General features: G+C 42.5%; 1 protein-coding gene across 11 annotated transcripts; it reads right to left on the reverse strand.

Annotated features, from left to right (window-relative positions):
- Nucleotides 1–43: 43 nt before the first annotated feature.
- PIAS2 (protein inhibitor of activated STAT 2) lies at nucleotides 44–27,930 on the reverse strand. Of its 11 annotated transcripts, none has more exons than XR_014847074.1 (15): nucleotides 27,798–27,930; nucleotides 18,734–19,211; nucleotides 16,402–16,486; nucleotides 15,742–15,792; nucleotides 15,556–15,646; nucleotides 12,074–12,208; nucleotides 9,748–9,853; nucleotides 9,101–9,174; nucleotides 8,095–8,255; nucleotides 7,354–7,487; nucleotides 6,732–6,903; nucleotides 4,423–4,562; nucleotides 3,858–3,916; nucleotides 2,562–3,090; nucleotides 1,863–1,974 (listed from the first exon to the last, which is right to left on the reverse strand). XR_014847074.1 is itself a non-coding variant. In XM_085043552.1 (14 exons), the coding sequence occupies exons 1-14, from the start codon at nucleotides 27,819–27,821 to the stop codon at nucleotides 1,868–1,870; spliced, it is 1,770 nt and encodes a 589-aa protein (XP_084899678.1). In that variant the 5' UTR covers nucleotides 27,822–27,930; the 3' UTR covers nucleotides 44–1,867. The 11 variants fall into 11 exon arrangements, 3 of the variants coding, with proteins under 3 accessions (XP_084899678.1, XP_084899677.1, XP_084899676.1); XR_014847073.1 differs by lacking the exon at nucleotides 3,858–3,916 and having other exon boundaries at nucleotides 1,864–1,948; nucleotides 2,562–2,599; nucleotides 2,929–3,090; XR_014847076.1 differs by having other exon boundaries at nucleotides 1,869–1,948; nucleotides 2,562–2,599.
- Between the last annotated feature and the right edge of the window lie 51 nt (nucleotides 27,931–27,981).

The raw sequence follows: 27,981 nt of genomic DNA on the forward strand, positions 1-27,981 counted from the left end.
ACACTTAAGCTGCACATTAAGAGCACAAACAGCATCTTCAGCAGAGTTTTAAATCTTTTATTCAGAATTACTCTGAAACCTCTTTTAACACTCTACTTATAGGTCAAGTGGACGTGCAATGGTGATGCAGAAAGCACTGATCTACTGCAGGCCGTCAGGAAAAACTTCATGAAAAGCATGGTTTTATTGGAAACAAATCATGCGAAAAACTGATTCTTAACAGGTACAAAATATTAAACAGGTAAGAAAAGAAAGACATGATGCACTATTAAGACCAACATGTGAACTCAAGACTGCCGTGAAAAATCATACAAAAAAGGCAATAAGGAACAGTAATGCAGCATTAAAGGTGGGAGTACAGGGCAGACAAGAGTTACAAAACATCCTGTTTCAATATTTCTCATCCATGTACTTGGTTCAAATACTGTAACAGTAATGGAAGGCAAAAAGCACCAGACATCCAACTAAAGAGATAAGAAAAAAGGAACATACAATTAGCAAAAGAAGTCAGATCTGGTCATTAGGGAAGGAATAATCTCAAATACAGTTACTTAAGAGAAACACAACACTTGGAAAAGCTGTTATTTCAGCATACATAGACAATACCATTATTCCAGCTCTATAGAAATGACTTGGTTTTCCTAGTTTGTAACCTCTTCCACATACAGTACTGCTGAGGTTATCCCCAGAGGTGTGTGTGGGCAGACACTGCGAACACACCAAAAAAAGCAGCACAGTCAGCAGAGGAGTAACACAGGGGGAAGTTGTTCCCTTTGAAGTAGAAAAGCAACAATCAGGAGGCCAAGAAATGCAGGGCAAAGCATCATTAAGCCCTAAACACGCAATTCAATATTAGATGGGGACACTGTGCAGCTATGGTTCCTATCTTCCAAAAAGCCAAGCCTCCCTCACAGTCCACATGGAATACAGCAGCTACTGAAGAGACAGAAACCACAATCAAGAAATCCTAGAAAATACTCGTGCACTGGATAAAGTAAATTGTATTTTGTCTCCTTAGAGCTGCCACAGAAAGCAGCTGTATATGTAAGTATGTAGGGAGTTTTTGGCGGTGATGAGGTGTCCCGACTGTAACATGGCAGCACAGAGACTGTGTGATGCAGGGTTTGCATAGATAGTCTGTCCCCTTCCTAGCTCAAAGAACACAAAGAAGAAGAGGTCACAGCTTAGGCTCTTGTCACATTTGTGAAAAACATGAAACTAGGAAAAAAAACCCCAAAGAACTCCATTTATAGAGGCTTCCTCTGTGTCCCCAGGTAAGGGGGAGATGGGGAACAAGACATATGTCATGGCTATTTCAAAGCTTCATTCTCTTGAAGTTTATTACAGGCCCCAGTGAAAATACTAAAAATTCACTAATTCTTACATTTCTGCACCTTTGTCCTAATTGCTGTCCTAGAGTAAGTGCTTTTCTCTATTAAAAAATCCTCATTTGTTTTTACATTATTGCTGTGTTTTACAACGAAATTAATTATGGAATCCACACAACAACAGAAAGTCAGTATCCCCAGAACAAACCAGAAGTACAAACATGTGTTCCTAAAAGGGCCTTTCCTATACGAGCTATTCAACGAGCAGGGGGAAAAAGCCAAACAAAGAGTCATCCTATCGCTTCTGCTCCTAGCATCGATGAATTCACCCCGCTTTCCCAGAAGGCAAATCCTTTCAATAAATTATCAGTGAGAGCTGCGAGGTGCTGGAACTTCTAGGGGGGAAGGAGGAGCAGCAGCAGCTGTGTGCAATGCCTGCGGGGTTCCCGTGCTGCCCCGAGGGTCAGTCCAGGGAGATGATGTCGGGAGCGCTGCCGCCGCTGCTGGTGATGACGCCGGCCTCGGCCCGGCCCGAGGAGCTAACGTGTGTGCTGCTCTCGTGGTGGCTGGTGGAGGTGATGATGCTGCCAGGCGTGCTGCTTGTTAAGGTTGAGGTGAGACTATCCAAAAACATAGGAGGACAGTACTGCTTGAAACAAACAATGAAGAGTGAAGAGACTAACTGCACGAGGGAAATGTATGCTCTAAAGATACATCTTCCCCACACAACGAGCACCAGACACATTCCTAGTGGGACCTCGTTATTTTGTTCTACAGAATGGTTTAGGTTGGAAGCCCTTCTCATCCCATCCCCTTGCCATGGGTAGGGACACCTTCCCACTGTCCCAGGTTGCTCCAAGCCCTGTCCTACCTAGCCCTAGGACACTCCTAGGGATGGGGCAGCCACAGCTTCTCTGGGCAGTTTTTACCAGGGCCTCAGCACTCTGGGTGTACTCAAGTTAGTGCTGAGCACATATTTGCTTTAGAAAGGTAAACTACCAGTAAAGAAGGAGTTTCCAGGCCTGGATTCATCATAGAAAGGCTAAACTGAATCGTTCTTAATGCATCTTCATTACCAGCTCTTGCTGGGAAAACAGGTTTTCCTAGTCTGTGGTTAGGTCCAAGCTAGGGAACTGCAAACATGGTTTGGATGAGGCACCCTGATAATTACTGGAGCACAATGTCACAAAAATCAGACTCAGAAATTAGCCCCACAACAGTTCAGAAACGTACCTGTGAATCAACTGGGATTAGCGAAAGAAAATCCAGACCTAGGAAGAAGAGAAGGATAATAAATTGTCAAGTCTCTCTTTTATTCATACACAACAAATTTAAGGATTTTTTTTTGTGGTTGTAGAACAGATTTTGCAATTCATACAGAGGTTCTAAATGGAATATACCACTGTGACACCACTCTCAACGACTACTTCAGGCAGCAGCAAAACGAGTTATCTAGTACAAGTGGCTCTTTTTAAGAATGAGGATGACATAATGATGTATTATTCACTGGATATTGCAGGGTGGTTCAATGTGGTTGCTTAGATGGAGGTTGCCATTTGGAGCTGTTGGTTCATAATGCAAGTTTCACTGCATATTGTACCTGACTTGGCCAAACTGGGACATGAAGAGTGTCATCACATTAAAGATGCTGGAATGAAGTAAAGTCACAACATGCACAAGTCCAAAAACAAGCAGCAGGTCTCTTCCTCCACCCACGGGCAGCCAATAAGGAAACATTTCTAATATCATCCCCGTTTTGTGTCTAGACAAATAAAAGGAACGAAGAAGAGCAAACTACAAGTAGTTCAAGGTATATCCTCTAAGAGCAGTGACAACTAGTGTCCATCTTATACACCATTAGCGTGTAAGCATTTAGGGCAAGATGTTTAGAATTATGAAACCAATGAGAAATTACCACATTTTTTGTTTCTAAAGATTGGCCTTGTGTTTGCTATGTCAACAGAAAGAAATGGTATACTCCCTCCCTCTCCCCTCACCTCCAAATCTCTGCTGGCCAGTGACAGCTCTCCTTCTCTTCTCTGTTACAGAAAAATTTTGAAGGAGATTTTAAACGTCAGCTGCATTTGCAGAACTGACAGATTCTTTTTCTGTGCAAGCTCTAGAACTTCAGTTAATAAGAGCTGGACAACAGTTCTAGACTTCCATTCTCTCAGCTTATTCTCCTATCCAATTTGGGAAGACAACTGATTTCTTAACAAGGGAGAAGTGGAGGGAGGGAGCAGTAAGGGAGCCAAAAATGGACAGAGAAACAAGGGGAATGATATCCATCTCATTGCCAAACTGGTGCTGAAAGAAGAGGAAAAAACCCAGAGATGTTGCAGGGGAGGAATGGAGACAGGCAATGGAGCAGGGGAAGGGGAAGTACAGGAGGCCAAAGTGACACCTGTCACCACAAGTCACCACTTCCTGGGCTCTGGGTTTGTTACAGCCGGCCAAGAGAACCCCCAGAGTCCCTATATACAGTGTTCTTTTCAAGGAGCCAGGATAGAAAACAATCAGTATCCCCACCTTGTGTCTGATATTTAGCAGCAGTGTTGAAGAATACATCATAGGCATTTAGGGTATGTCTAGGTAAAGAAAGTCAATAGAGGTCAGCTCACAGATTGTAGCTCACCTTAACCTTTTTCATACAGTCTAGACAGAGCACCACTACAATCAGCTAGCAGAGTAACTACACTGAGGGCTGGGATGAGTCAGCACCCTCACACCTCTACTAACTAAAACAAGCAACTACTTTCCCTCGCATCTACAACATATAACCACCGGATGTTTATACAAAGTATGACTGAGCATGGCAAGAGCAGTGTCTGGCTGACATGCCCAAGTGCCAATTTGTACCCCAAAAGCAGTGTTTGTCACATCATTGTTGCACAATGCAATCTGAAACTGGGCAGACAGCCTGTACTGGGCTCGTCTAGACATCATATCAGTGCAATATTGCATATAGACTTGCTCCATTAAAAAAACCAACCAACCAAAACAAAACAAAGAGTTAATCAATCCTTTCCATTTTTACCCACCCCATAAATTAACAGTGCTGTCAGAACACACATGAAAAACACCCAGCACCTACCTGGCAAATCTGATGAAATACTGGATATTGGTGGGTGATGGAATGGTACTGGGTAGTCTGTTAATGAAGGAGGAATAGCAGCAGCATCAACGGTCGTCACGCTGGGCACTCTGGCAGTAGATGGCTGATACATGAGAACCCTGTTTCAAACAGCATGGGAAATTACAAACAACCTGGCCTCAGTTGTGGAAGGGAAACCACGCACTGCTGTGTACTCTCATTCACAAGTCACTGTGTGACAACACAACTATAACGTGGCTACTCACTACACAGCACTCCACTCTAATTTCCTTTTTCATAACAGTCTTCATAAAAACATGACCGTATCTTGGCTCTCAACAGCAGCTGTGACATAAGAGCAAGGTGGCATTAAAACAAAGTACAGTGCTGGAGTCATTGGCAACAAAGACAGAAATGGGTGTCTGTAAGCACCCACAGAGGGATGTGCAGGTAACCAGAGCCAGGAGGAGAGCACTCCGTTTGATTTCTCCACAGAACTGCTGCCTGGTGCCCACCTGCTACACAAAGGGCATGACTGACCATTATCCTGCCCCACAGGATAACACAGATTACACACATGGGAATTAAATATAAACCTGTCTTTACTCACAGCCTCCAGTTCAGCCCTCTAGGAGCATGCTACAACCCTTCTGCTTCCCCTCATGCTGCCTGACCTCTTGGCAGCATTGTCACAGCTTGAGCACCAGCCACACGTACAGAACAGTTGGACTCGCAAGTCAGGTGGAAACACAGAATTCTGCTCCCAGATGCTCCATATTGCTTCCTCCAGCCAGTGTTATCCACTCATCTTCCTCCCCAGACTCCTACCTGTAAGCTAGTTCTGATGTCAGAAGTTTGGATTTCAGACCCTCCTCTCTCAGGCACCTCATACTTCACCCTACATTGTTGCTGCCTCTAAGAAGATATCCCTGTTTTCCCAAAACTAGCATTCAGACAATGCTGTTTAAAGGAGATAAGGTACACCCCAAAAGCCTGGCTCAGATTTGGATTTGAAGAATGAAAATATGCTGAATCCATACCCAAAAAGCAAGGAAAATACATGGGTCAGAGAGAGACAAGTCAATCCTCCTACAATTACGGTTGCAGGTAGCCATCTCAAACATAGGAGCACGGAAGGAAGTCTTGGTGCCTTCTGAAACTTCATTAAGAGATGTATTTGTAGCTATATTTTCTTGTAAAAGTAAGGAAGAGTCTCTTGCAGAAGGACTCCTCCATAATCCTCACAAAAAAAGCAACAGTATTTTTGTATCACTGCTGAAAGTGGTTGAAGATGACCAACTATTTGCTCACCAAGGACCACACACACATTCCTGTGGACTAGAGACTCAGCACACCTGCTCATTACTTCTGAAACAGAAAGGGAACCTTCAAAACAGAAGGGGATTTGGTTTATTATTATTATTTTAGTACAAGACATAAGCCACTACACAGAGAGACAGACACACACCTCATGCATGCAGCAACACTAACTGATGAGCCATTACTAAAAGCTGGAGCAATGAGTGCTGGTGAGCCTGACCAGTGCCCCTCACTCCCTGCAGGTCTCAGGTGCCCCACGGGCCAAGAGCAGGAACATTATGGAAGCCACAAGCAGCACCTGAGCCGAGGTGCACAGATCAGGACAGACAGAAGATGGCACAGCACTAGAGAAGCTGGTCAAGCCTGGTGCTGAAGTCAGGCGTGACTACAAAGATGGAGCAATTGCCAGAGGACTTGGGAAGTCCTTGGTTGTGCTAATCAAGGTGCAGGACAGACTGATAACCACAGCCAACAGTATCCAAGACATTCCAGAATTTAACAGAGAGATGGAGCAAAAGCTCATCTTGATTCAATACAGCAAAGTGGCTCCCTTCCAGGACTGACAAGATGGATGAAACACACAACACAGCCTGTTCCCTGGGCACCAGAGCAGATTAGATAGAGGGTATAGCAGACAGCAAGAGAAAAGCCTTTGAGATGACACTAACTCAGCAAGAATGCATAAAGTTCCTCCACTTGACACAGTCTACTTTCTCATGAGAACACTGCCCATTAGCTTAGTCACCTTCCTTTTCTATGGAGAAATGTCCCTGCAAACAGAGCAACAGTCAGTGCAAGTCTTTTGCGAGGTGTAAAACTATTTAATAGTGTTTTGCCTGTACAAAGTTACTCTACCAATACAACCTTCTACAAGAAGAGGCCTAGACGTTCTCCTCTGCAAGTGTAGAGCTGGATTCCAAGTCCATTTCTCTACAGATCAGTTTACCTAAGACGTTACAGAATAACAACTAACTTTAAAATTGACAAACCCTTTCGTTGGGCTTCCGTGTATTTCAGACATAAATATGCACTTCCTTTTGGTGGGAGGATCTTCTTCTTCATCAGAAGAGCTTTCTATTGTCAAGTCGATAACATCAACCTTCTTCTTGTTTACCTCACTGGCCACTGTCACGGAACATGGTTTGCTAACAACACTGGAACCTGAAGAAGAAAATAAAACATCATTGTTCCCCAAAAGCTGGTGACGTCAGCAGTTTCTATTTGCAAGAGAACCAGGAACTCAGATCCTGTATAATAGATCACCTTCTTGGCCATTACAAAGAATGTTTTGCCCCAGTAACTGCCTTATGGCTCTTCTGTGCCACATAGGGACTATTAAAGAATGAACTTTTGTTTTCACATACCATTTTAAGGATGTAAAACAAAAGCAACTTTTTATTTTCTTAACTGCTATTATAAAGAGCAAAGACAAAGACCAAAAATGTACTCTTGAAGAGACATAACCATTTCTTTTCTAGATTGAATTACAAGAAGGTTAGAAGTAGTAAGCCCTCCACAAAACGAACACCAACAACCACATGCACCATCCAAGCTACAAAGAAGTCTCCAAGACCTCTTGCTGGTTTGCAACCAGCACCCAGATGTACATACTTTCTATTTTGGTGCACTGTTGACTTGACACTTTCACAGCTTCCTTCTTTGGCCTCATGGGGCACCAGGAGCCATCTTCTTGGAATTTGATCTCATCCACATCAGAACATTCATTAAGGATTTCCATGAAGAGGCTGAAAAAATAAAGTTTCCCTTTTGATTCAAAGTGAAATTGTTATTCTACAGTGAAAAGGAGACACAGTGAAGAAGATAATTATGATCACCTTCTACCCACTGTGTCTACTCTCTCCCTAGTTCCTCTTACCTGAAAGCCTGTAATAACAGCCTTTGCAGGTATCAGAAATTAAGATTATACCACCCTATCCACAGCTCACTCCAACACTACTGCAATTCACAGATTTTCATACAGAAGCAGAAATCATCATCACTTGAACCAAGTTAGGTAACTGTTGTAAGTTAAAAGTTACATTTTGAAGTTAACACCTTTCAGGGATAGGGATATGGAAAAGGAAGACCTATCCTTAGATGTCATATTTAGATTTCTCCAGAGGAAATACTCTGAGACCCAAGAGTTTGATGGTGCACCCAGGATATAAACCTACATAGTTCATTACATGGGAAGAAAAACTAACAGAGTCTAATAGTTCCTCCAGTCTGAAGTATTTTGATATTTCATAAAAAATATTATGAAATGGCTAAACCTCAAGTCACAAAAGTAGCTACTGAGTACCTAAAGAAAAATTTTAAGTAACTGTGTAATATGCAAAGCCAGTCTCTTACCCATCTAGTATCAGACTCTCATATGCTGCCTTTTTGTCACAGACAGGGCAGATCCAGGTAGGTTTCTTTTCATTCATTTGAAGATAAAGAGCAGCATCAAAACATTGCAGGTGTGTGCAAGTCACAGCCCGGCATGGGATTGTCAGTCTCATTTTTCCCAGCTGCAAGAGATGCATTTAAAGGGTGTCAGAATAGAAGACAGAGAAACAGGCCTGAATTGTTAACAATGAATCCAGAGGCATTTGGTGAAACAACTCTTCCTGCTCACTACAGAGATGCCCTGGGCTAAGGGTAGTGCAAGCAAATCCACCCCATCACAGAACTCACAGTGCTCTCAAAGGAGAAATTAAGCCTTGCTCTAAGGCTTCACCACACTGAGAAGAGTCAGGAACATTTCTGATGGACCTGCAACCATGTACTCACAGGATTTCATTTTTATTAAACAGTCTACTCAAGTACCCACTCCTGTAATTTTCTTTTAATCCAATTATTTCACATGTTTTCCTGAGGTCCAGGTACTTGTTACAGTCAGAATGACCAATTTCTACCTGGGAAGAGAACCCCCAAGGCAGAATTACCTTGTTATAAGGTGATCAACTTTTTTTTGTTTGCTACCATAGGTGCAGTATAAGCAAAGCCACCAAGATGAAGAGATAAGAAGTTGTACTTATCACTGTATCCTTTAATTATTCTGTCAACCTGCCAGATTAGCATCAGCACCTCAATATAGGAGATTAATCCTTCTACAGGCCTCAGTATAGAGTCACAAGCAGCAGCTTGACTCAGTGCATCACAACTGAGACATTCAGTCCTAAACCCCAGCTGGGTGACTGCTGCTACCATCAGGTGCTTGTAGGAGCACCCTTCTCCCCACTATTTTATCATGACCCATTAATAGAAAATATAAAGCCAGTGAGGTTTCTAGCAAGGCCTTAGAAAAGCAGTCCAATTCTGCACTAAAGATGAAAATATGAATCTGTATCTGGAAATTTCCAGCCATACTTACAGGACACATCAGAGATACTCGCAGGCTGGTTGTGGCAATCTCACTATCAGGATCTGCAGTTAGTTTTTCTTTAACTAGTAAAATAAATTAAGAAGTAATAATCATTATTTTGAATGCCAACCTTGATTCAGCAGTACATGCACTTTTCTTTCAGCTGTCTAAAACAATAAGCATCTAGGAACACAGTTCACAATCAAACAACAACAGTTTCACTACTTATAAGCAACTGGCAAACTGCATCACAACATTATCTGACACTGTTTGACTGCAGATGCAGTAGCAGCCACATGGTTAGCAGAGCAAACTCAACCCAACATGTGAAGAGAGAAATAAAACAATTATCAGAGAGTGTGTGAGGTATAAGTGAAGAGAACTCAGGGCATCTACCTGCACCACACCACAGCCCAGCACAGTAAGGAAAGCTCATGCCATTCCCACAAGGACATTTCAGATGGGATCTCTGGGTATTCTCCCTTAAAAACCCCACTGAAAAAAAATGTGATGCCTCACCAATAGCCAAAGGAAGCTGTGAAACCCTGGGCATGGACTTATAGGATTTGCTGTATTTTAAGAAGAATTACCAGTTCTAGTTTTAAAGAGACTCTAACCACCCTCCAAAAGTACAGACAAGCAAGTTAATTACTTACTTAGTGCTCTGGAATGATCGGGGTTTCTGATACCTTTCATTTTTAACCTCTGCAAAAGCATAGCTGAGGTGAGCTGGCGAACCAGGTACACAGACATGGAGTAATTCTATGAAAAGGAGGATTAGAGATTAAATGTTGATTTCATACAGTACTCCCACTATGACAATAGATCACTATTTACACTAGCTGTAGCATAGAGTAAAACCAAAAATGTGACTTTTTGCTTAATTGTTATTAAAAGCACTGACAAACTAATTCAATTCCATTGAAGTCTAGAATTGCCAGAATTCTCTGGCCAATCAAGTTTAATTATCTGACTCCAGTTATGACTAAACTAAGAAAAATAATTCCACAACCAAGAGGCAATCAGGGTTCTTTCCCTGGAAAGATTGTTTATACGTGACACATTTCATATATATATATATATAGTCTTTTAAGAACTTCTCACATTCATCTCCTTAATCCTTCCCTTTTTTCAGTGTCAGTGGGGAGCTCAAAGGATCACAAGACAAAAGATAAATGGTCTTTATAGTACAAACAACACCTTCAGACGGTACAGAGATGTGGCTAGCACAGGTTTTTCCCATGAGAATTCTTCTTGTGTTTTATAAATAAAGATAAAGTTTGGATGTTACTGGAACAGTGTCCCAGAACTTGGACAGTGCAGGCCTGGCCAATCAGGCCTGGGGGAAGGCTTCTGACTGACCAATCTGGGTGACTTTTGAAAACTCTATATATATATGATGAAATCAAAACAATAAAGGTCATTCCTTCTTGCCACTGAGAACTGGTGCCTTCATTACTCTGCTAGCTGCTCAACAGCGACACAGAGATGCCCCAGTTTCTTTGTACCTTTTCTTTAGTTTGTTCTGTACTTCTAAGCCCAGCCTTGTTACACCACGTCTGTTCCACTGAGCCTGGCCCAGTTCCCCAGCATTTTCTACTCCTCCCTAACTCACACCACTTGTCAGCTTCTTTTGTTCAGTGTTCACTCCCTCTTCTAGGTCACTAATGAGAAATCTGCAATCCCCAGTGCTGCAGGAAAATAATGGTTTCATCTGTGTAACCAGAACAACCCGTGACCTCTTATTTCCACTCCCTGCCAGGCACCTTCCTATGGCTCCTACACTACCTGGGTACTGCACAGGAACTTCAAACTACTCCTACAGCCCTGCTGCCCTGCTCCTCCTTTGCCACCTATAGGAAAACCAGGTCTTACCTAGAGCAGAAGACAAAGTGCTCCAATTGCACATGAAATCACTAAGAACAACAGATTTTTGGGTTTTCTGTAAAGAATGGCCACCTACAGAGAGGTTTCTATAGTCTCAACTCTGCCCAGCTCTGGGGGGTTTATGCCCCCTAGGCTGAGCAGCCCTCCAGTATCAGTCCAGCCCATGCCAACAAGCCCTTACATGACACCCCACGCTGTTCCCCAGGGTCTCACTTTGAGGATGAAAAGGAGGGAATTGTGGCACCAATATTAAACCACAGAACTTGCTTCACCTCTCAGGGCAATGTCCAAGCATTCTGAGTCATCTGCTTCCATCAGAGTATGTTTTGGCAATACAGGGAAGAGAGCAAGCAGACACCAGCATGAGAGGCCAAGACCACACACAGGACTGTAACCATTTTAAGATTCTGTGCTTTGACTGGGAAGCAACAGCTCAGATCTTTCTCTCCATTCCTCTTCTAGAAAATCATCCTTTGATGTCAGCACTGCCCTTCATTTACTTTTTTGAACATTAGCTTTCAATCCAATTTCTTTTTAAATTTTTAATATAGAAGTGTATACTGGAGTCTTTTTGAAACATGTGGTATCTTCAGTCCAGTCCAAATTTTGACTTTGAAGAAAAACTTATAGAGAAAACTATTTTGATAACTGCATCCTAATTTACACAACCAGCCACAGATAAGGAATAACTTGTTCTTGACTTGCCAACAGCTGAAAAGGTGCTCCAACAGTTATTTAAACCTAGGATGTAGTCAAAAGTTCCTTGCACTCTCGTTTCCTTTCCTTAATAAATCTACAGGGGGATTTACTATTCACACTACAAAAATAGTTTTTTTGACATATATTTCAGGTAAACCCTAAAAGCAGATTTTCTAGTGTGAATCCTGTGAGGAAATATTTCCATCTGTACATGAATCTCACACGTGTTACAGAAAATGACCATAGTTCCAGAGCAAACTTTGTTTCCTTTCACTGACAGTAAGTTCAGCCACTTAACACAAAACAGTTGCCAGCCACATCAGGCAGTATGGGAGCAGGAATGCTCAAACAGGTTATTTAGACAACTTCCCACATCCTATAGAACATGCAGATTACCTTTCCTATTTCAGAAGCCCAAGAAATGGAAATCTGGTTTGGCACTGCTGATGACAGCCGAACTAGAGATGTGATATTCAAAGGACGTCCAGGTCGTTTCTGTTCAATTCCATTTTTTGGTGGTGGAGCATATCCCTGTGGGAAAGAAGGACAAATGATGTGTTATCCAGTCTCCCTGCTGTACTCTGAAACGGCTGAGCTGGACTTGTTACTTTTAAATAGATCTACAAGAAGCAGATAAACTTAGAGGCTTTCTACCCTGGAGAGCAAAGCCAACATTTATTCTGAGAAATACCAGGCTTTCAGAGTGTAACACCGTAAGTCAAACACAGTGATAAGGCATTTGTGGTTTTAAAGAGGTTTTACAGAAGTGCTGAAAAGGTGGAAGAGAACACAGTTTGTGTCCAGGTAAGCTCACTCGAAGAGTAAAAGGTCATGTGGATGTTTTGTCCTTTTTTTCCCCATGCCCTGCTGGAACAGAGTGAAACATCACAAGGTCACAGCCTTAGTGACAAACAGAGTAAGTAATGAAGACGTAAGTGTTTCACATACTGAAAACACTTCACTGATTAAAAAACAATTAAGCCTTGTTCCAAGAGCTCCAAATCTCCACAGTGACTGCTTTGCCATGTATCAGCTACACCTGGCCATACTGGCAACAGGTGTCACCTGTCCTCTGCCAAGGCCCCTGAAGAAGGACTGTACATGGAGTACCAGCTCTGTTTTAGAGATCACAGAATCAGGATGGTTTGGGTTCAGAGTGACCTTAAGGATCATCCAGTTCCAACCTCCTCATCATGCAATAAGCCTGCAGCTTATTCCCCTCACCCTGCATCTGTCATGATGAAAACAAGCCAGTCTGCCACAGCTGCCCTGAGAATCTCTGCTCTGAGCTCGCAGCCAGCCTGCAGTCACTCATCTCAAACTCATCCTGCACCTGGAGGATGCCAGAAAGAGACTGAAGCTCTTTATCTTGCACAGACCTGATGCATTTCATTTAGTTCAAGATAGCATTGTTTTATACAAGAAACTCACCCAGAAAGGATACGCTGGGGAAAAAATACGTATTTCTTTAACCAAAGAAACACACACATTCATAACCTAGTGCTTGAAAAGAAGTTACTTTGAAAGATAAGTCTGGAGATAAAAACAATAAAAACAGTAATAATTAAAAAAAAATTAAAAATATAAACAGCCTCTTCCATTCACTAGCCCAGTATGCCATGAGTGCTTTATCCCAGAACACAGAGGCAGCAAGCACATACATAAGGAACTGCTGAAAATTTTGCATCCAAAAGATAGAATGATTTCAGAGGAGACTGAATGCAAATTTTTGTACATTTCCCAATATTTTTCTTTTCTTTTAGAGACAGACTCTGCAGTGCACATGCTTCATTTCACTGAAGCTTTTAGTGTCTTCTTCGACAGTGCTTGTTCTTGAGAACAGATTCGCTTTCACACTCCTACAGCCATGTGGAACCTTCCCTTCCTCTCCTTCTAGGAGCTAGGAGCACTCTGCTTGCCTCCCAGCCAGCATGGTCTGGCACTCTTTAGTCAGGCTGCCAACTCTAGTGGCAAGTAACTGCCACCATTATTTGGGCTTTGAAGACTTCCATTTTTCTCCCAAGACCACAGTATTCAAGGCAGGTATCACCTGCTGCAGCAAGGAAATTCATCAAGTTCTCTTGATGGTAAAAGCATAACTGCCCTTTTATCTGGCTTTTCCCAAAGACACAGATACAGAAAACAAGCACAACCTGGAGCAGCAGTACTAGCACAGGGGCAGCATTTCTCTGAAGCTTCTGATAAGGACTGCAGGCAAGGATATGATCAAGAATAATCTACAGACATCTGCAGAGGCATGAACTGCCCTTCCAGGTAAAGACACAAGTTCACATATGAACTGTGCAAGTGGGCAACAGAAGCTGGCATCACTCATTAATTACCTAACACTACTGTGATGGACATCAGTGGTCTTCAAGGCAAAGAAATTATCTTACACTTCCTGCAACAGAAAGAAACCACCAGATGATGCAGAGAGGAACCAAATCAACAAAAAAAGTTGGCAGAAGCACTCAGACTGAGACTCTATTTGTCATTCAGCTCATAGTGAATGAGGAGGGGAAGAGAAGTTGCCAAGATGATAGTGATTTATTCACTTTCTCACCTAAAGCTCGGCTGAACAGATTAAAGAATCATCTTATGTGCAGTAAGAACCTAGAGGATTTAGCTCTAGAGCAAAGTAATAATCCAAGATAAGTAGTAGTTTCTGCTACAAATGTAACATATTACACACTACATAGAGAGCACAGCAGGGCGTAAACCTTATTAAAAGACAGAATCAGCTGACACTGATGTCCACAAGATAACATCAGACCTAATTCTTTTTGATTGGTTGCTGAAAGACAATCTGCAGAAGAGAAAACCCTCAAAGTTATCACATAGAATGTAACTGGCATGCACAGAAAATACTGACCAGAAAACATGAGAAAAAAAACCATCTTACAATCTGAAGATTGAAGTAGGAGGAAAAGAAGCTAAAGAGTCTCATTTAAGCTAAGTAGAGGCTAAAAAAAAACCCCAAACCAGTCACAATTGCATATGGGAGGAGGTAAGGTACAGGACAATACATCTGACACACCAAGGTGGTTACAAATATTCTGAAAAAGAGGTTTCACACCTTCTCTCTCCACACAGCATCTTTCTAAACCCACTGCTTAAAAACCCCTCTGTACTATGACTTTTTCCATCCTTTATAGCCTCAAGAACTATTTCTGAATGGGTTGTGTAAGAGTTTCTGCCTGTTCTTTGAAAGAATAAAGAGAAACCCATTCCAGAGATACTCTCAGAATGAGACAGCTTTTCCCCTTCTGTCTATATGCAAGCCTCGAGGTGACCCTGTGCGTATGTACTAATTTTTGCAACATCAGACACCTGTGAAATATGACTGCCAACAGTGCTCTGTTCCAGTATTAGCACATGCTAGGAACCCTAAAACATGTCTGTTCTTCATCCCCACAACAAAAAATGCTCCAACCAGACAGATGCAGAGCAGTGCACAAGTGGCACACAAGAGGTTGATGCCATTCCCTCAGAACAAGAAGGAACTCAAACCCATCACAAATACAGGCAGCCCACACAGTGAGGACTACGAACCTCAAATTAACTCAGTTTGAAGACCTGTAAGGAGGATTCTCCATGCAGACATTGGATTCTGTTTGACATACTTAGCTATGTAAACTGCAAAAGATGATGTTTGCTATAGGAGGCTTAAACACAATTAGTCTGCACAGTGGCTCTAACACAACTAACACCAGTAATGCCTATCCCACACAGCAAATGTACAAACCCCATGCCTAACATTACAGAAATCCGAGTGATAAACAGCTTGACTGTTTTTGCAAGCTAGCATTACAGAAAAACACATACACACTCCACAAGTTACCAGGAAGCCACAAATACATACATACATTCATACTTACTGGCAATGGGAACAGCTTCCCGTTTACTTTAATGCACAAACTATTAGGGTAATTATCCTCTTGAGGGCAGCTTGTCTCTGCCAGGCATAACCTGTATGCATAGAAAGAGAAAGCATCATTTTCAAGTGTCCCCACCAACACCCATTAAGCCAATTAAGTTTTCAGAGAACACTATACAAGACATACCTTAGCTGCACTTGGACGGTGTAATCTCTCCTGCCTCCTGGCAAGAAGTCCCTGCGACAAAGAGAAAGAAAAAGAGAAGTACCCACTTAGATAGCAGGACTCATATTGCAGCCATACACAAAAACAACTGACACACCTGCCCCAGCATCACTAAACTTTGCTCTTATTTTTCTTTTATTGAGCTATGAACACCATACAAGTGATATTCCTGTTTAACTACTGCCAAGTTACACAGGACTTCAAGACCAGCATCCTCCATCAAAAATTCATAGCAACAATAAAGTAGGATGCTGCCAGGGATGAAAAAGCACCTATGAATTCTCATAGTTTACAACATCAACCCTGGGACAAAATAGAAAAGCAGGCTTCCATTCCTGCAGCCAGGCAACATGCAGGGAAGAGAAGCTTCCCACCTCTTTAAACAGTGACAATTACTTGGAACCGAGTAATTTTTAACTCTTTAATGGGGTATGATTTACCCAAAATGCACACATATTCTGCGTGTGATTGTTCCTGAAGAAAAGAGAACAACTATAAACTCAGTGTAACTTCAATGTGGACTATCATTCTGCATCTGCAGAGTAAGTGATGCATATAATGAACCAAAACCCCACACTTCCTCCTGAAATTTTGTAGTTTACCTACACTATTACTTCTTACCTGGAAATACAGATTTCTCTGACCTGCTGAGGTGTTAAAGCAAAGATAAAAAACTTCTCCTGGAACCTCTGAATACTGCTCTGTACTAGAAAAAGAAAGACACAAAAGAGGTTGAACCATGGTGATTAAAGCCGTTGATTAGAACAGGATCTGCAGTTGAGCTCTTCCTGGAACGAGGCATAAGTCACTGAATAGACTCAAATGGTGGTTGAACTGCATGTAACTGTTAACAAAAAAAGCAATGGAACAATCTTTCATTAAACTACATTCAGATGCTTTAATATCACATTACACTTCAGTACTAAAGCAGCTTGGCAAACTGTGTTATAATCCCTTCTCCACAAGGAGGAATGTTCAGACAAACACACAACAAAATATTACACTGGATACCTGACAAAAGGAATACCACAGAGATGCTGACAACTACTGTAAGGTACTCCAGGAAGAGAATGAGCACCAGAAGTTATTAATGGATAGCTGGAATATTCAGGAACAGCTAAAGGTAACAAAACCTTTGGGGAGTAAGACAGGGAGCACAGCCCCTCATGCCAGAGAAGCCTTCAGTGGCATCTGACAAAAAAAGTAAGTTGGATTCTCATGTGAGCATCACATTTATTTGTTTCTCAGTAATGGGAATCAGCAATACTTTAGTATTTAAGGTCCACAGTATGCACGTGTTACTTTCCTTAAACTTGAGAAGTTAGAAATCCTGACCTGAAATAAAGGTAGATTAGACATGCCCAATTTAAAATAAGCAGTGGGGAGGACAAATGCTAAAATAGCACAACTGAACCAGGCAAATTTGGAAGAGTTGGACTGCCTTGTGCACTGTGACATTCAGGGGAGGCTGTTTCTATGCCCAGCAAAAAAAAAAACCACACAGAAAGAAGGCAAACATGAAATAGAACCCAGATGGAGCGAACACATACCAAGTCCCTCAAACTCAAAGGAACACTCGAATTCCAAATAGCTACAGTGTGCACATATGCACACACACCACAGAGAAAGCATTTGATATTTTAGAGCAATATTTGAATACCTGTAAAAAAGACAGTGGAAATCTTTTGTTATTTAATTCAGTGTGGGTTAAAACTAAACCCCACACTCACACTTGGGCTCTCGTATTAGTGCAAAGGAATACCACACTCATCCCTTCTAAAGCATGATGCAGTGAGGTGGACTCCTGGCTCTCTCTACCCTGTTATTTAAATATTTAACTCCCAAAAGCACAAAAAATGTGTGAGTGTCACTATGTACAAAGAGCAGTGACAAGAGGCATTGTAATTAATGTTTGTTAGTTAAGTTTTCTGCTTTAGGTACTGGAGGATGGCAGATGGTTAATACATGCCTCACTGAGGTACAAGTCACAGCCTAAAAGACTTTATGATCAGTTAAGAAACTAAAATGTTTAAGAGGATGCAAACTATTTTATAGACATATTACTAAACAGTTAGGGAACTTTTTTTGCCATGCAAGGTAAGCCAGACTGAATTTCAAGACAAAAACATAGTTCTAATAATTAAAAATGTTCAAGACTGAGGCACTTGAGGAAGATGGACCAAATTTCAGATTATTCAGAAGACAAATGTCCACTCCCGATTCTAACACACAGTAGTGTAACAACCTGCAGGCTGAGAAACTTCACTACTCTGAGCACAGCACTGAACATTCCAGCACAAAGTATCTATTTCAGGGCCAGATAACAGAGCGGCAGAATTGTTGCAGTGAGATATGGGTAAAAAAGCAAACCAATGAACTTGTTCTCTTTACCCTGTTGCAACTTGTAAATTACTGACCCTGAAATCCTTTTTCTATTACTCCTAACAAAACTGTTCCTCATTTGCACTAGACAGAAACTTCAGGTCCGAATCTTTCAGCCAAAAAACTGAGGTTCAGACTAGGTATTAGAAAACATTTTCTTACCAAGAAGGTGGTCAAACATCAGAACAGGCTGCTCAGAAAGGCAGCCAATGCCCTAAGCCATCAGTGTTTAAGAGGAATTTGGGCAATGCCTTTAACTCTTACTCTCTAACTTTTGGTCAGGCAGTTGGATGATCATTGTAGGTACCTTCCAACTCAATTACCCTGCTCTAGCATTTAATGTTCAAAAGACAAAGGCCTTAATCATACTATAACAGAAAACTATATTCTGAAGTGTGGCTTTACACTTTTGGGGAAAATGGTGAAGAAAGGGAAAAGGTAAAGATGTAAAAGGAAAGGAAGTTTCCACTTGTCCCCAGCTGCAAAAAGCCATTTAAGTCTGGGCTCAGCATTGTCGGAAGCAAAGCTTATTTAATGAATTAAGCAAGCTGCAGAGGTTTTAAACACTTACCTAGACTTGTGGGTTTAATAAGCACATCGAGCACATCGTAAAAAGGTAAGCTTTTCAGCTGAACATCAGGATGAACAGGCGGGATCGGAGGGGATGGCTGCTGCATCTCAAAGTGAGGCTGCTTAGTGTCTTGGAGGAGCACGGAACTGACAGGAGACGACGGAGACTGAGGCGTGACTGAAGTTGAAGGGAGAGGATGAATGCCTGCAACAGCCAGGTCAGGCTCGACTGGAGAGGAACTGCTGTCCAAGTTGAAACCTGCAGGTTTTATAGCCGACAAATCCGACAGCCCTTCAACTGTCCTTGGGTACCGACGCCTATAGAGTTCTCGTATTTTGATCTGAACTGCTGGGCTGCAGCCGCTCTTCAGTAAGTGCAGTGCCCTCATCAGGAGGTCATGTTTGCGCCCACTTTTGTTACGTCCAGCAAATCCCAGCAGTACTTGCAGTTCAGAAACACGAAAACTCGATACCATATTCTAGAAAGGAAAGAGGCACAGGTGAGCCAACAGCACCCCAAGGAGCACTGTGCGGCAACTTTCATCATCTGACAACTTGTTACTTGGTTATGGGTACTGCCCACACCTTACAGAGCACAACAGTACAGTTAGTTTAAAATGAAGAAACAAAGTGTCCAGGATGCAGGTTGAGTTTGCCTGCGTTAATGAAAGATTTGTTTCCACACTCAAACAATAGTAACAACAAAATCCTAAACGCACAGCACAAGCACAACCTGTACCACAAAGAATCTGTCTCACTCTGTGGAATGAGATACCAAAACAAACCAAAACAATCAAGTGAATCAGTATTATCACCTGTCTTCCAACACATTTTAAGCACTTCCTCATTTAATTTCTTAGTTTCTGAATAGTTTATTGTGAAATTCCCATTATTTTGGACACTGTGTTAAAGGCATGCATAAACAGACAGTCACATCAGGTTTCATTGCTGAAAGAAATGCACAGCAAGGCAGACAGTTCTTAAAAAGCTAGATTATCTACTGTATACTGTGGTATACAGTATGATATACAAACAACATAATTGATTCTTCAAATGTCACAAAGAATTTCCTCTCCTTTTCAGATCACACTCTGGTAACAAGTGTCACAAAGATCTCTTCAAAACAAATAGTACTATTTGCTTGGTTATCAGGCTTAGTTGTGGAAGACTGAGGATTGAACTATGAAGTTAAAAAATTAGAATCCTTCTGTTTATGAAAGCGTAAATTTAAAAAAATTTAAAAGCCCACTATTCAAAAGGAAACAATCTTCTGCCCCATTACTACTGAGGGGCAACTTCACATAGGTGAATGATCTCACATTTTTTGTGAGCAAGTCTCCATTTCAGAGGTAAAAATCGTCCAGAATATTTCTAACCAATTTCCCTCCTATTTCTGCGGGACTCTTCCAGTGTAATGAGGAGACAGTTTTTAAAGGTGAAAGAACACTTGCCTTTGATCTCTACTACTGCACCATGACAACTCCAGACTCGAGGACTGGAGATGAAGGTGCTAACAGCAGGTGTGAAATAGCAGACATCTGGGATCATAACACGTATTTTTTAATAAAGCTCAGAAGTGCACTTGGACACTTATTAAAGCTTTGGGCATTGACTTCAGGAGGGATACAACTCAAAACACAGTGTTTTGACTTTACCTTCCAAGTCCTTACTACAGAGAGTTAAAACTTATGTTCTAACACAGATCTGACTTCAGCTGTAGTCTTAAAACAACTTTTGCCCAAAAACTGAGTCAGTCACCAAAAAGTCAATCCCCCACCCCCCCCCCCCGTGCCTCTAGCTTGTCCCCTGTTCATTCCTTAATATTGTGAAAATTGTTTTGGCAGTAAGACAGACCAGGGAATTGTGTCAGATAAAAAGAGAACTTAAAATCACAGAATCATTTAGGTTGGCAGACCAAGACAATCAAGTCCAACCATTCCTCCAGCACCGCCAAGGCAATTACTAATCATGTACCCAAGTGCCACATCCATGTGGTTTTTAAATCCCTCCAGGGATGGGTACTCCACCACTGCCCTGAGCAACCTGTGCCAGGGCTGGACAACACCCTTGGTCAAGAAATTTTTCCCAGTATCAAATTTAGATGTCCCCTGGAACAACTTGGGGCCAGTTCATCTTCTCCTGTCCCTTGTTACCTGAGAGCAGAGCCCAACACCACCCTCAGCCACTCCTGGTGCTCCAGACCCTTCCCAGCTCTGTTCCCTTCCCTGCAGCCCCTCAGTGTCTCTCTTGTCCTGAGGGGCCCAGAGCTGTCCCCACGGCTGGAGGTGCCTCAGCAGAGCCAGCACAGGGGACAGGCACTGCCCTGGGGCTGTGGCCATACCATGGCCGGGACACCATGGGCACTTTGTCCACCTGGGCCCATGCTGACCCAAGTCTGGGCCCATGCCGTCCCAAATCCAAGTCGATGGCTATTTCCTGTGCCATTAAAACACAGCAGGAGTAAGTAGCTATCACCTGCCTTTTCTAGGGCCACATTATTAATGCACATCAAAATGACCATCTAAAATACTACGGCAGAAACCTCACCTGGCACACCCTTTCCTCACAGTTAATGAGACAAGGCTATTGTATTTCAGACCCTGATTTTCAGCATTTCCAGATACCCTACTTGGATCCAGTGACACTTCTATCAAGAAGCTGTTCTGATCAGAGCTAACACAGCAGCCTTCACACAGGCATTCCCCCAACACCCTGTGTATAAATGCATCATGGACTCAGCAGCCAGCAAAAAGAATCACTTAAGGCACTGAATGGCTCAAACTTCTGAAGAGGTTAACAGCAGATCTCACCTTAATTTCATCCCAGCAACTTCTCTCAACAACGAAACAATACAAGATGGAGAACGTTATTTTCCACGTGGCATTCCCCTTCTACTTTCCCTTACTCTCAGACAAATACAGTGACGAAAATAAAGTGTTTCAACATTCATAAAAAATGGCTGGAAGTACTGCAACAGCTTTATAGTAATGACATAAAAGAGAAACTGTGTTAAAAGATAATAGTGGTATTCATGAATTGACAGAAAACTTCATGTTGCATGCTTCTATAGATAACTGCATAAGCTTGACTGCAATGCCAGCTCCTTTATTTCAGATGCAGGCAGTAAGCATGATGCTGGATTCTATAATCACAATGCAAATGAGTAAAATAATTCTTTACACTGAGATTAAGGAAACAGCATGTATTGCAAAATACTATCTATTACCCTGCCTGCTGCTTTCTGTGCATTCCTGCAAGTTAATCAAGGTGAAATGTGCAGTCAGTCACGCCTCAACACAGCTAACATTTCATACAAAAATTCCACAAACTAGCACTTTGTTAGAAGATGGATTTCATTTTACTAGAAGACATAGCCTGGCTTCAGTACGATAGCCATCAAAATTTTAAATTAACACCCACATTAAAAATGCTTGCAACTATAAAAAATATACGTAGTTTTGTCCACCAGTGCAAAAATCTTACATAGGCTTTAGAAAAAAGACTGGCAAAAAGCAAGGTTTACAGGAAGTACTTAAGCAATAGCTTTTTTAACATTTTCCCCCTAAAGCTGATTCTACCTTCTCTTTAAGGTAACAAAGACCATGTTTGAACAACACTTTGCAGGGCCTAAAAGGGCTCCAGGAGAGCTGCAGAGGGACTGGGGACAAGGCATGGAAGGACAGGACCCAGGGAATGGCTTCCCAGTGCCAGAGGGCAGGGAGAGATGGGATATTGGGAAGGAATTGCTGGCTGTGAGGGTGGTGAGGCCCTGGCACAGGGTGCCCAGAGAAGCTGTGGCTGCCCCTGGATCCCTGGCAGTGTCCAAGGCCAGGCTGGACAGGGCTTGGAGCAGCCTGGGATAGTGGAAGGTGTCCCTGCTCATACGGGTGAAGCCCCCTTCCAAACCAAACCCATTATTCTGTACTTATCTTCCCACTCCATTTACAATTATAAAGCAGACATTTGTTACCATCAACAAACTTTCATGGAGACATATGTCTGGGAACATTTATGATCATGGTGCAAGGCAGATATGGCCTCCAACAAACCCTTATCTAGGTATTTTCTTCTGGTTTTCCAGCATATTACAGAAGACCGCAGCCTTATTATTAATATGCTTTTCACATCACTCAGTTAAAATTAGACATTCAAGCTGTGTAGTGTAGATGCCATTTTCTCTTAAGAGAAGTTCTTTACAGCTGCACGGTCCAATAAAAAAAAGCTTTTTTAACACAAAACCAAAGCCATTTTAGTTTAAACTTTACTCCATGAACACAAAAAGAAGTTTGACAGAACTCAAACGAAGGAAATCAGACTGGTTAATTCAAGCACTTTTATACTCCAGAAATATTTTTCCCCTGAAATTCGTATTTGAAGGTCATTAGAAATTTCATAGGTTGTTTTGTTTCTTACAGTTAAACTTCAGTAACAACGATTAATCAGCAGCAACCCTGTTCTAAAGCATTAGCCGTAGGTGTATCTGGAATGGCATTAACTCCCCAGGAAGGATGATAAGGAGCCCAGGAAATGTTGACATGCCACTGAAATTAAGGGGCAGGAGTGTTTCAAAGCAAAGTAAGGGATCAAATATCTCTCCAAACAACAGCTGTGTGATTCTCCACACTCCCCCTGCAATATTAAGAAGTACTGGTCATTCTGCCCCAAGAGCTTTGCTTCAGACTCAGTGGCCTCCAAACAATGTCAGAAGTGTCTGAATGCTCTGTACAGAAGTGACAGGTTCCACAAATCCTCACGCCTCTGCCTTTAAGCCCTTTCATGGACATTCAGCAAAGAAGTACATTTGTGACATCTTTTGCAGGAAATCTGCGTACATGCTGACTTACACCAGGCTAGAAATGAGTAATGCTGGTATGGAAAAACAACCTGTGTCTTCAGTTGGTTGAAGACCTCTCTGCTGAATGCAAACGTGTTCTCAAACTGATATAACCATAGATGAAAAAATGCAAGTCACAGGAGAAAATTAAGATGTCACTACTGAAATCCATGTCAGTAGTACAAGGCAGCAGAAGCAGCTATAAAGAAAACCACAATCAGTGCAAATCAGAACCACCAGATCCTCAGTATTATGGAGATTTTTCTCTGCACTGGCTCTATCCTAGCTCCTAAATTAGGAATTTGCTCCAAAGTTGCATGCACTTAATAACAGCAAAAATCCTAAGTTAAACGAACACAAATATTTAACACATTCAAAATAAAGCTTGGCCCACTTCATTGCAGCCTCCTTTTCAGAATAACCTAAACTACATTATCTCCTTCCTCTCCACTATATCTCAGCAGTCAGTAAACTGTTAATGACTGTAGACACAACAAACTTCTAAGGTGCAAAAAAACCCTCAGTGACATGAAATAGTGTTTCATAGCTCATCATAGCTTATTAGTAGCTTGAACATTTATGTTACTTAATACACTCAATTTAACTGCAGCCTACGGATCATTACAAAACCAACAGCAACTTCTCAGAATCTGCTCTGTCCATTATCTTAAGTTTAACCCAGATAGTCACGTAGAATTTTATTTCTACATCAAAAACCTACACTGGTTGGTATACACAATACAAAGGTATTAACACTTTTTAAAAAAAACAGTGCTTGGCAAAGAGCTTGAGGAGGACACCTGAAAATAGCTCTCAACATTTTCTTGTTAGCAATTTAGCCCTAACACTGCTTCACCTGGCAAATGTGAGGCAGTCATTTACCTTCCAGACTGGAAAAATAAACCAAGAGGAGTGGAAAGACACCAAGTCTGGCATGAGAGAGATCCAATATATGAAAGAATGAGACGTCAACTTCTTTATTTTAATATGTTATCCAAACCACATTGCTCTTCCCATTTGAATCGTGTGAGTTCAGTACTGGGTGTGCAAGAGCACAAAGTAAAAGTGGGACCTACTTCCAGCATTTATAGACCTGGTTTTCTGGGAAATTTTGTGCAATCTCTCCTGCCAGAGAGGATATATTAGCACACTTCCATATCTTCTCAATTAAATGAGTTATTTTCCACAATGGCTATGAAACTGATCACTAGAGTGTCACAAATTAGTTCTGGCAGAGGCATACCTATTTGCCTATAAAGAGCCTTTTTGCCCCATAAAGATGACACTAACAAATGACTTCAAAACTTGATTAAATACAGACTATGAGACACATGCTGCCACCTTCTAAACTAGAAATCTGTTTCAAAGACTGCATGCACTCCATATTATTTGTTTTCAGTTTAGAGTCACAACGCCAGCAGAAACTCAGGGGACCCAAGAATACTCTCTAAGCAATAATATGTAACTGATCCTCTTATCTGCAGTATTTTGTTGAGATGCAACAAGCCTCAAGCCAAATCTCGGCGAATTCAGAATCTGTTGGGAGCTGGAATTGTTTTCTCACAGATGGCTCTCAGAAGGAGCTGTAGTTCCCCACTTCTGGGCGAATTCTGTTAAAAAATGCGTTTACTTGTCATCTCTGGCCTCCACACCACACTGATTCTGTTCCACATCCGCCTGTGCCTGTGTAATTCCTTCAACGTTTATTGGGCTGCTCTGGAGAGGGGATTACAGACAAAGGTATGAGCCAGGTTTAAAAACACATCTGTGAACAGCAGCTCTGGAAATGGCATCTCAAAACTAACTATATCTCACAGCTAGATGCACTTGTGCTCTCCACATCTCAGCCACTCCCTAATATTCTAGAAACCAGTAATCTGCAGAGATCAATAAACACTAGTAGTTAATAAAGAATTAGTCAGCTTGCTTGGAAGGGTAAGCCTTAGACCAGGCATTTCCACCAATATCTTGAAAAACTGTAGTTACAGCTACTCCCAAAACCTTTAACAAAAAACTTCCAGAAGGCAGGATGTAACAGAAGGTTTCTTTGAGTCTGTTTTCTTTCGTACAGCCTCTCAGTTACAACCCTGGGGTCCCAGCTCTGAAGAACTTTTACTGTGACAATCCAGAGGATGCCAGGACAACTCCTAACAAATATTAAAATGATCCTTTGCCCTGAGAAAAAAAAATGCTGCTCCTGCATGTTTCCCTCAAGAAACAGGGTTTAAGAGAGAAATCTGACCTCCTGCCTTTAGTCAGTCCATAACAAATTACTAAAATAAATTCCACTCTAAAAATGGCCCAAGTGGCCTTTTGTAAGGCAGGTAGAGATGACATACTACAGGAAACTGTAATCAGCAAGAGAGCAGCAAACAATACTGCCATAAAAACACTCAGTACCTTAACCTATAAAGCAGCCATTTTATATCACACCTAAAGGTCAATTCATGAAACCTACTGGGGGTGGGGGAAATCTCTCTCATCTTTGGTCAAAAGCAGGAAGATTTGGTTGTCTGAAAAAAATTAAAGCCTCAAAACCAAGTGCCTAGTATACAAGCAAGCACATTCAAATGCATTCTCAAACGCAAAAAGAAAAAAAAAAAAAAATCAGCCAAAGCCTTGCAGACATGAGGCAGACTACATTCTGCTCCAAAGCAATACCTAGTGCTTTCCCAAAACAAGCTGTGAATTATTATCAGACGGATGCTGAACATTTAGAGAGGCTTCAGGCTAACAGATTCATCTCACAGGCACTCCAGTTTACAAATAAGATGAATAGCAACATCAAAAGATATGTCTTCAGACTTTTTTTTTTTAACTAGGGGCACCTCCTCTTTTGAGTGATGAAAGGGCCCTGCAGTTGGCCTGAAACACAGTTCCCTTTTCTCTCCACACTTCCTGTATTACTTCTGGCAAGCAACCGAGGTGCATAGATAATTTCAAAGGTATTTAGGTACCTGATTCCCTGAGGGAGGTTATCAATAGTTATGGATATTGGATAAGCGATTACAGTGCTTTAGAAGAGGCAGATCACAGCTCCAGCTCAAGACTGGAGAGGAAGAGATAAAGGAAGAAGAGTCACCACTGGCACAAAGTTTATACAGAGGCCTTAGCCAAACCCTTTGAGACATCTTGGGAGGAAGGCTGAGGATGGGTGAGGACACTGAGCAAGAAAACGTGTAAACACAAACAGGTTTAAAGGGAAAAAAAAAAACAAACCAACAACCCAGGGTTCACTTACAACAAAACAAGCCAACAATTCCTAAACCTAAATGTGAGACAGAGCACTGCTGTCCTCAGACAAAGAAACCCAGTTCTTTCCACTGTATTTTTGTAAGTGAGCTCCTCAGCTGCACTGCTAGTATTAGTACTGAAAGAAGCCTCAGCATGGGAAATTCTCTTGCGATTGCAGCACATTTCCAACTGCGGATCACACCAACACCAGCTCTTCTCCACTAAAGTCCAGCTCACAGTGGCTCCTATTTAATCGGCTTTTAATGCTCCTGCAACAAAGTCTGGTGGGGGGGGAGAGAGGCCTACACAAGAATTCCCACGAAGGATTCCGCTTCTGCAGGTGTGGATGCTGCTGAAACACAGCCTCCGCCTTCCACACAAAGGTACAGCGGATTGTTCAGGAATTGGAGGAAAAACACGAACTATGCAGTCAGCTCTTTGTGTTACACCTTAACAAAACGAAACGACACGCACGCACACACCCACCCCGGCAAATCTGCTAAGAGTCCATCACCACGACGTGAAAGATAATGAACCGAAAATAAAACGGGTCTGAAAAGCAGCACTGCGTTTCACGCTGGGCAGGCACAGCTTTCCCGGCTGGAAAGCGGTCCGCGGATTTCCAGAGATTCCACAGCTATCAGCATTTTTAACAGCCCGGTGGTTTTTCACCGCCCTCCCCTCACTGCACGGGGCGCGGGGCCCAGCAGGAGCCATGCGAGCCCTGGGGCCGCTCGGCAGCGCCGACACGGCTTTAAAATGCCGGGAGGAGCGGGCAGAATCCCCACCGGCGGCAGCGGCGGCAGCAGCACCCACACGGCGGAGACGAGGAACCGGGCACTGGCAGGGAGGGTCTCCCGGGCAGACCCCGCCGACCCCCGGGAAGTCGGGGTGGCCCCGCTCCTTCCCTCCCTCCCTCTCACCCTGAGGATAGCGCGGGCCCCCCAGCACCGACATCTTGCCTCCGCCGCCCCCTCTCTCTCTCCTTCCTCCTCACCCGCAGCTCCTCGAAATCCGCCATTTTCTACCCGCCGCCGCCGGCCGCTGCCGCCACCATCATCGTGCACCCAGAGCGCGCTCCCGGCACGTGACGGGGAGGGCGGGCCGGCGGGAAGGGCGGCGGGGAGGGGCAGGGGGACCAGCGGGGAAATCGGGCCGGGGTGCTAGAGACACACCGGGAA

This window comes from Lichenostomus cassidix, chromosome Z, assembly GCF_008360975.1.
Source record: "Lichenostomus cassidix isolate B80296 chromosome Z, HeHo_3.0, whole genome shotgun sequence".
Lineage (NCBI taxonomy): Eukaryota > Metazoa > Chordata > Aves > Passeriformes > Meliphagidae > Lichenostomus > Lichenostomus cassidix.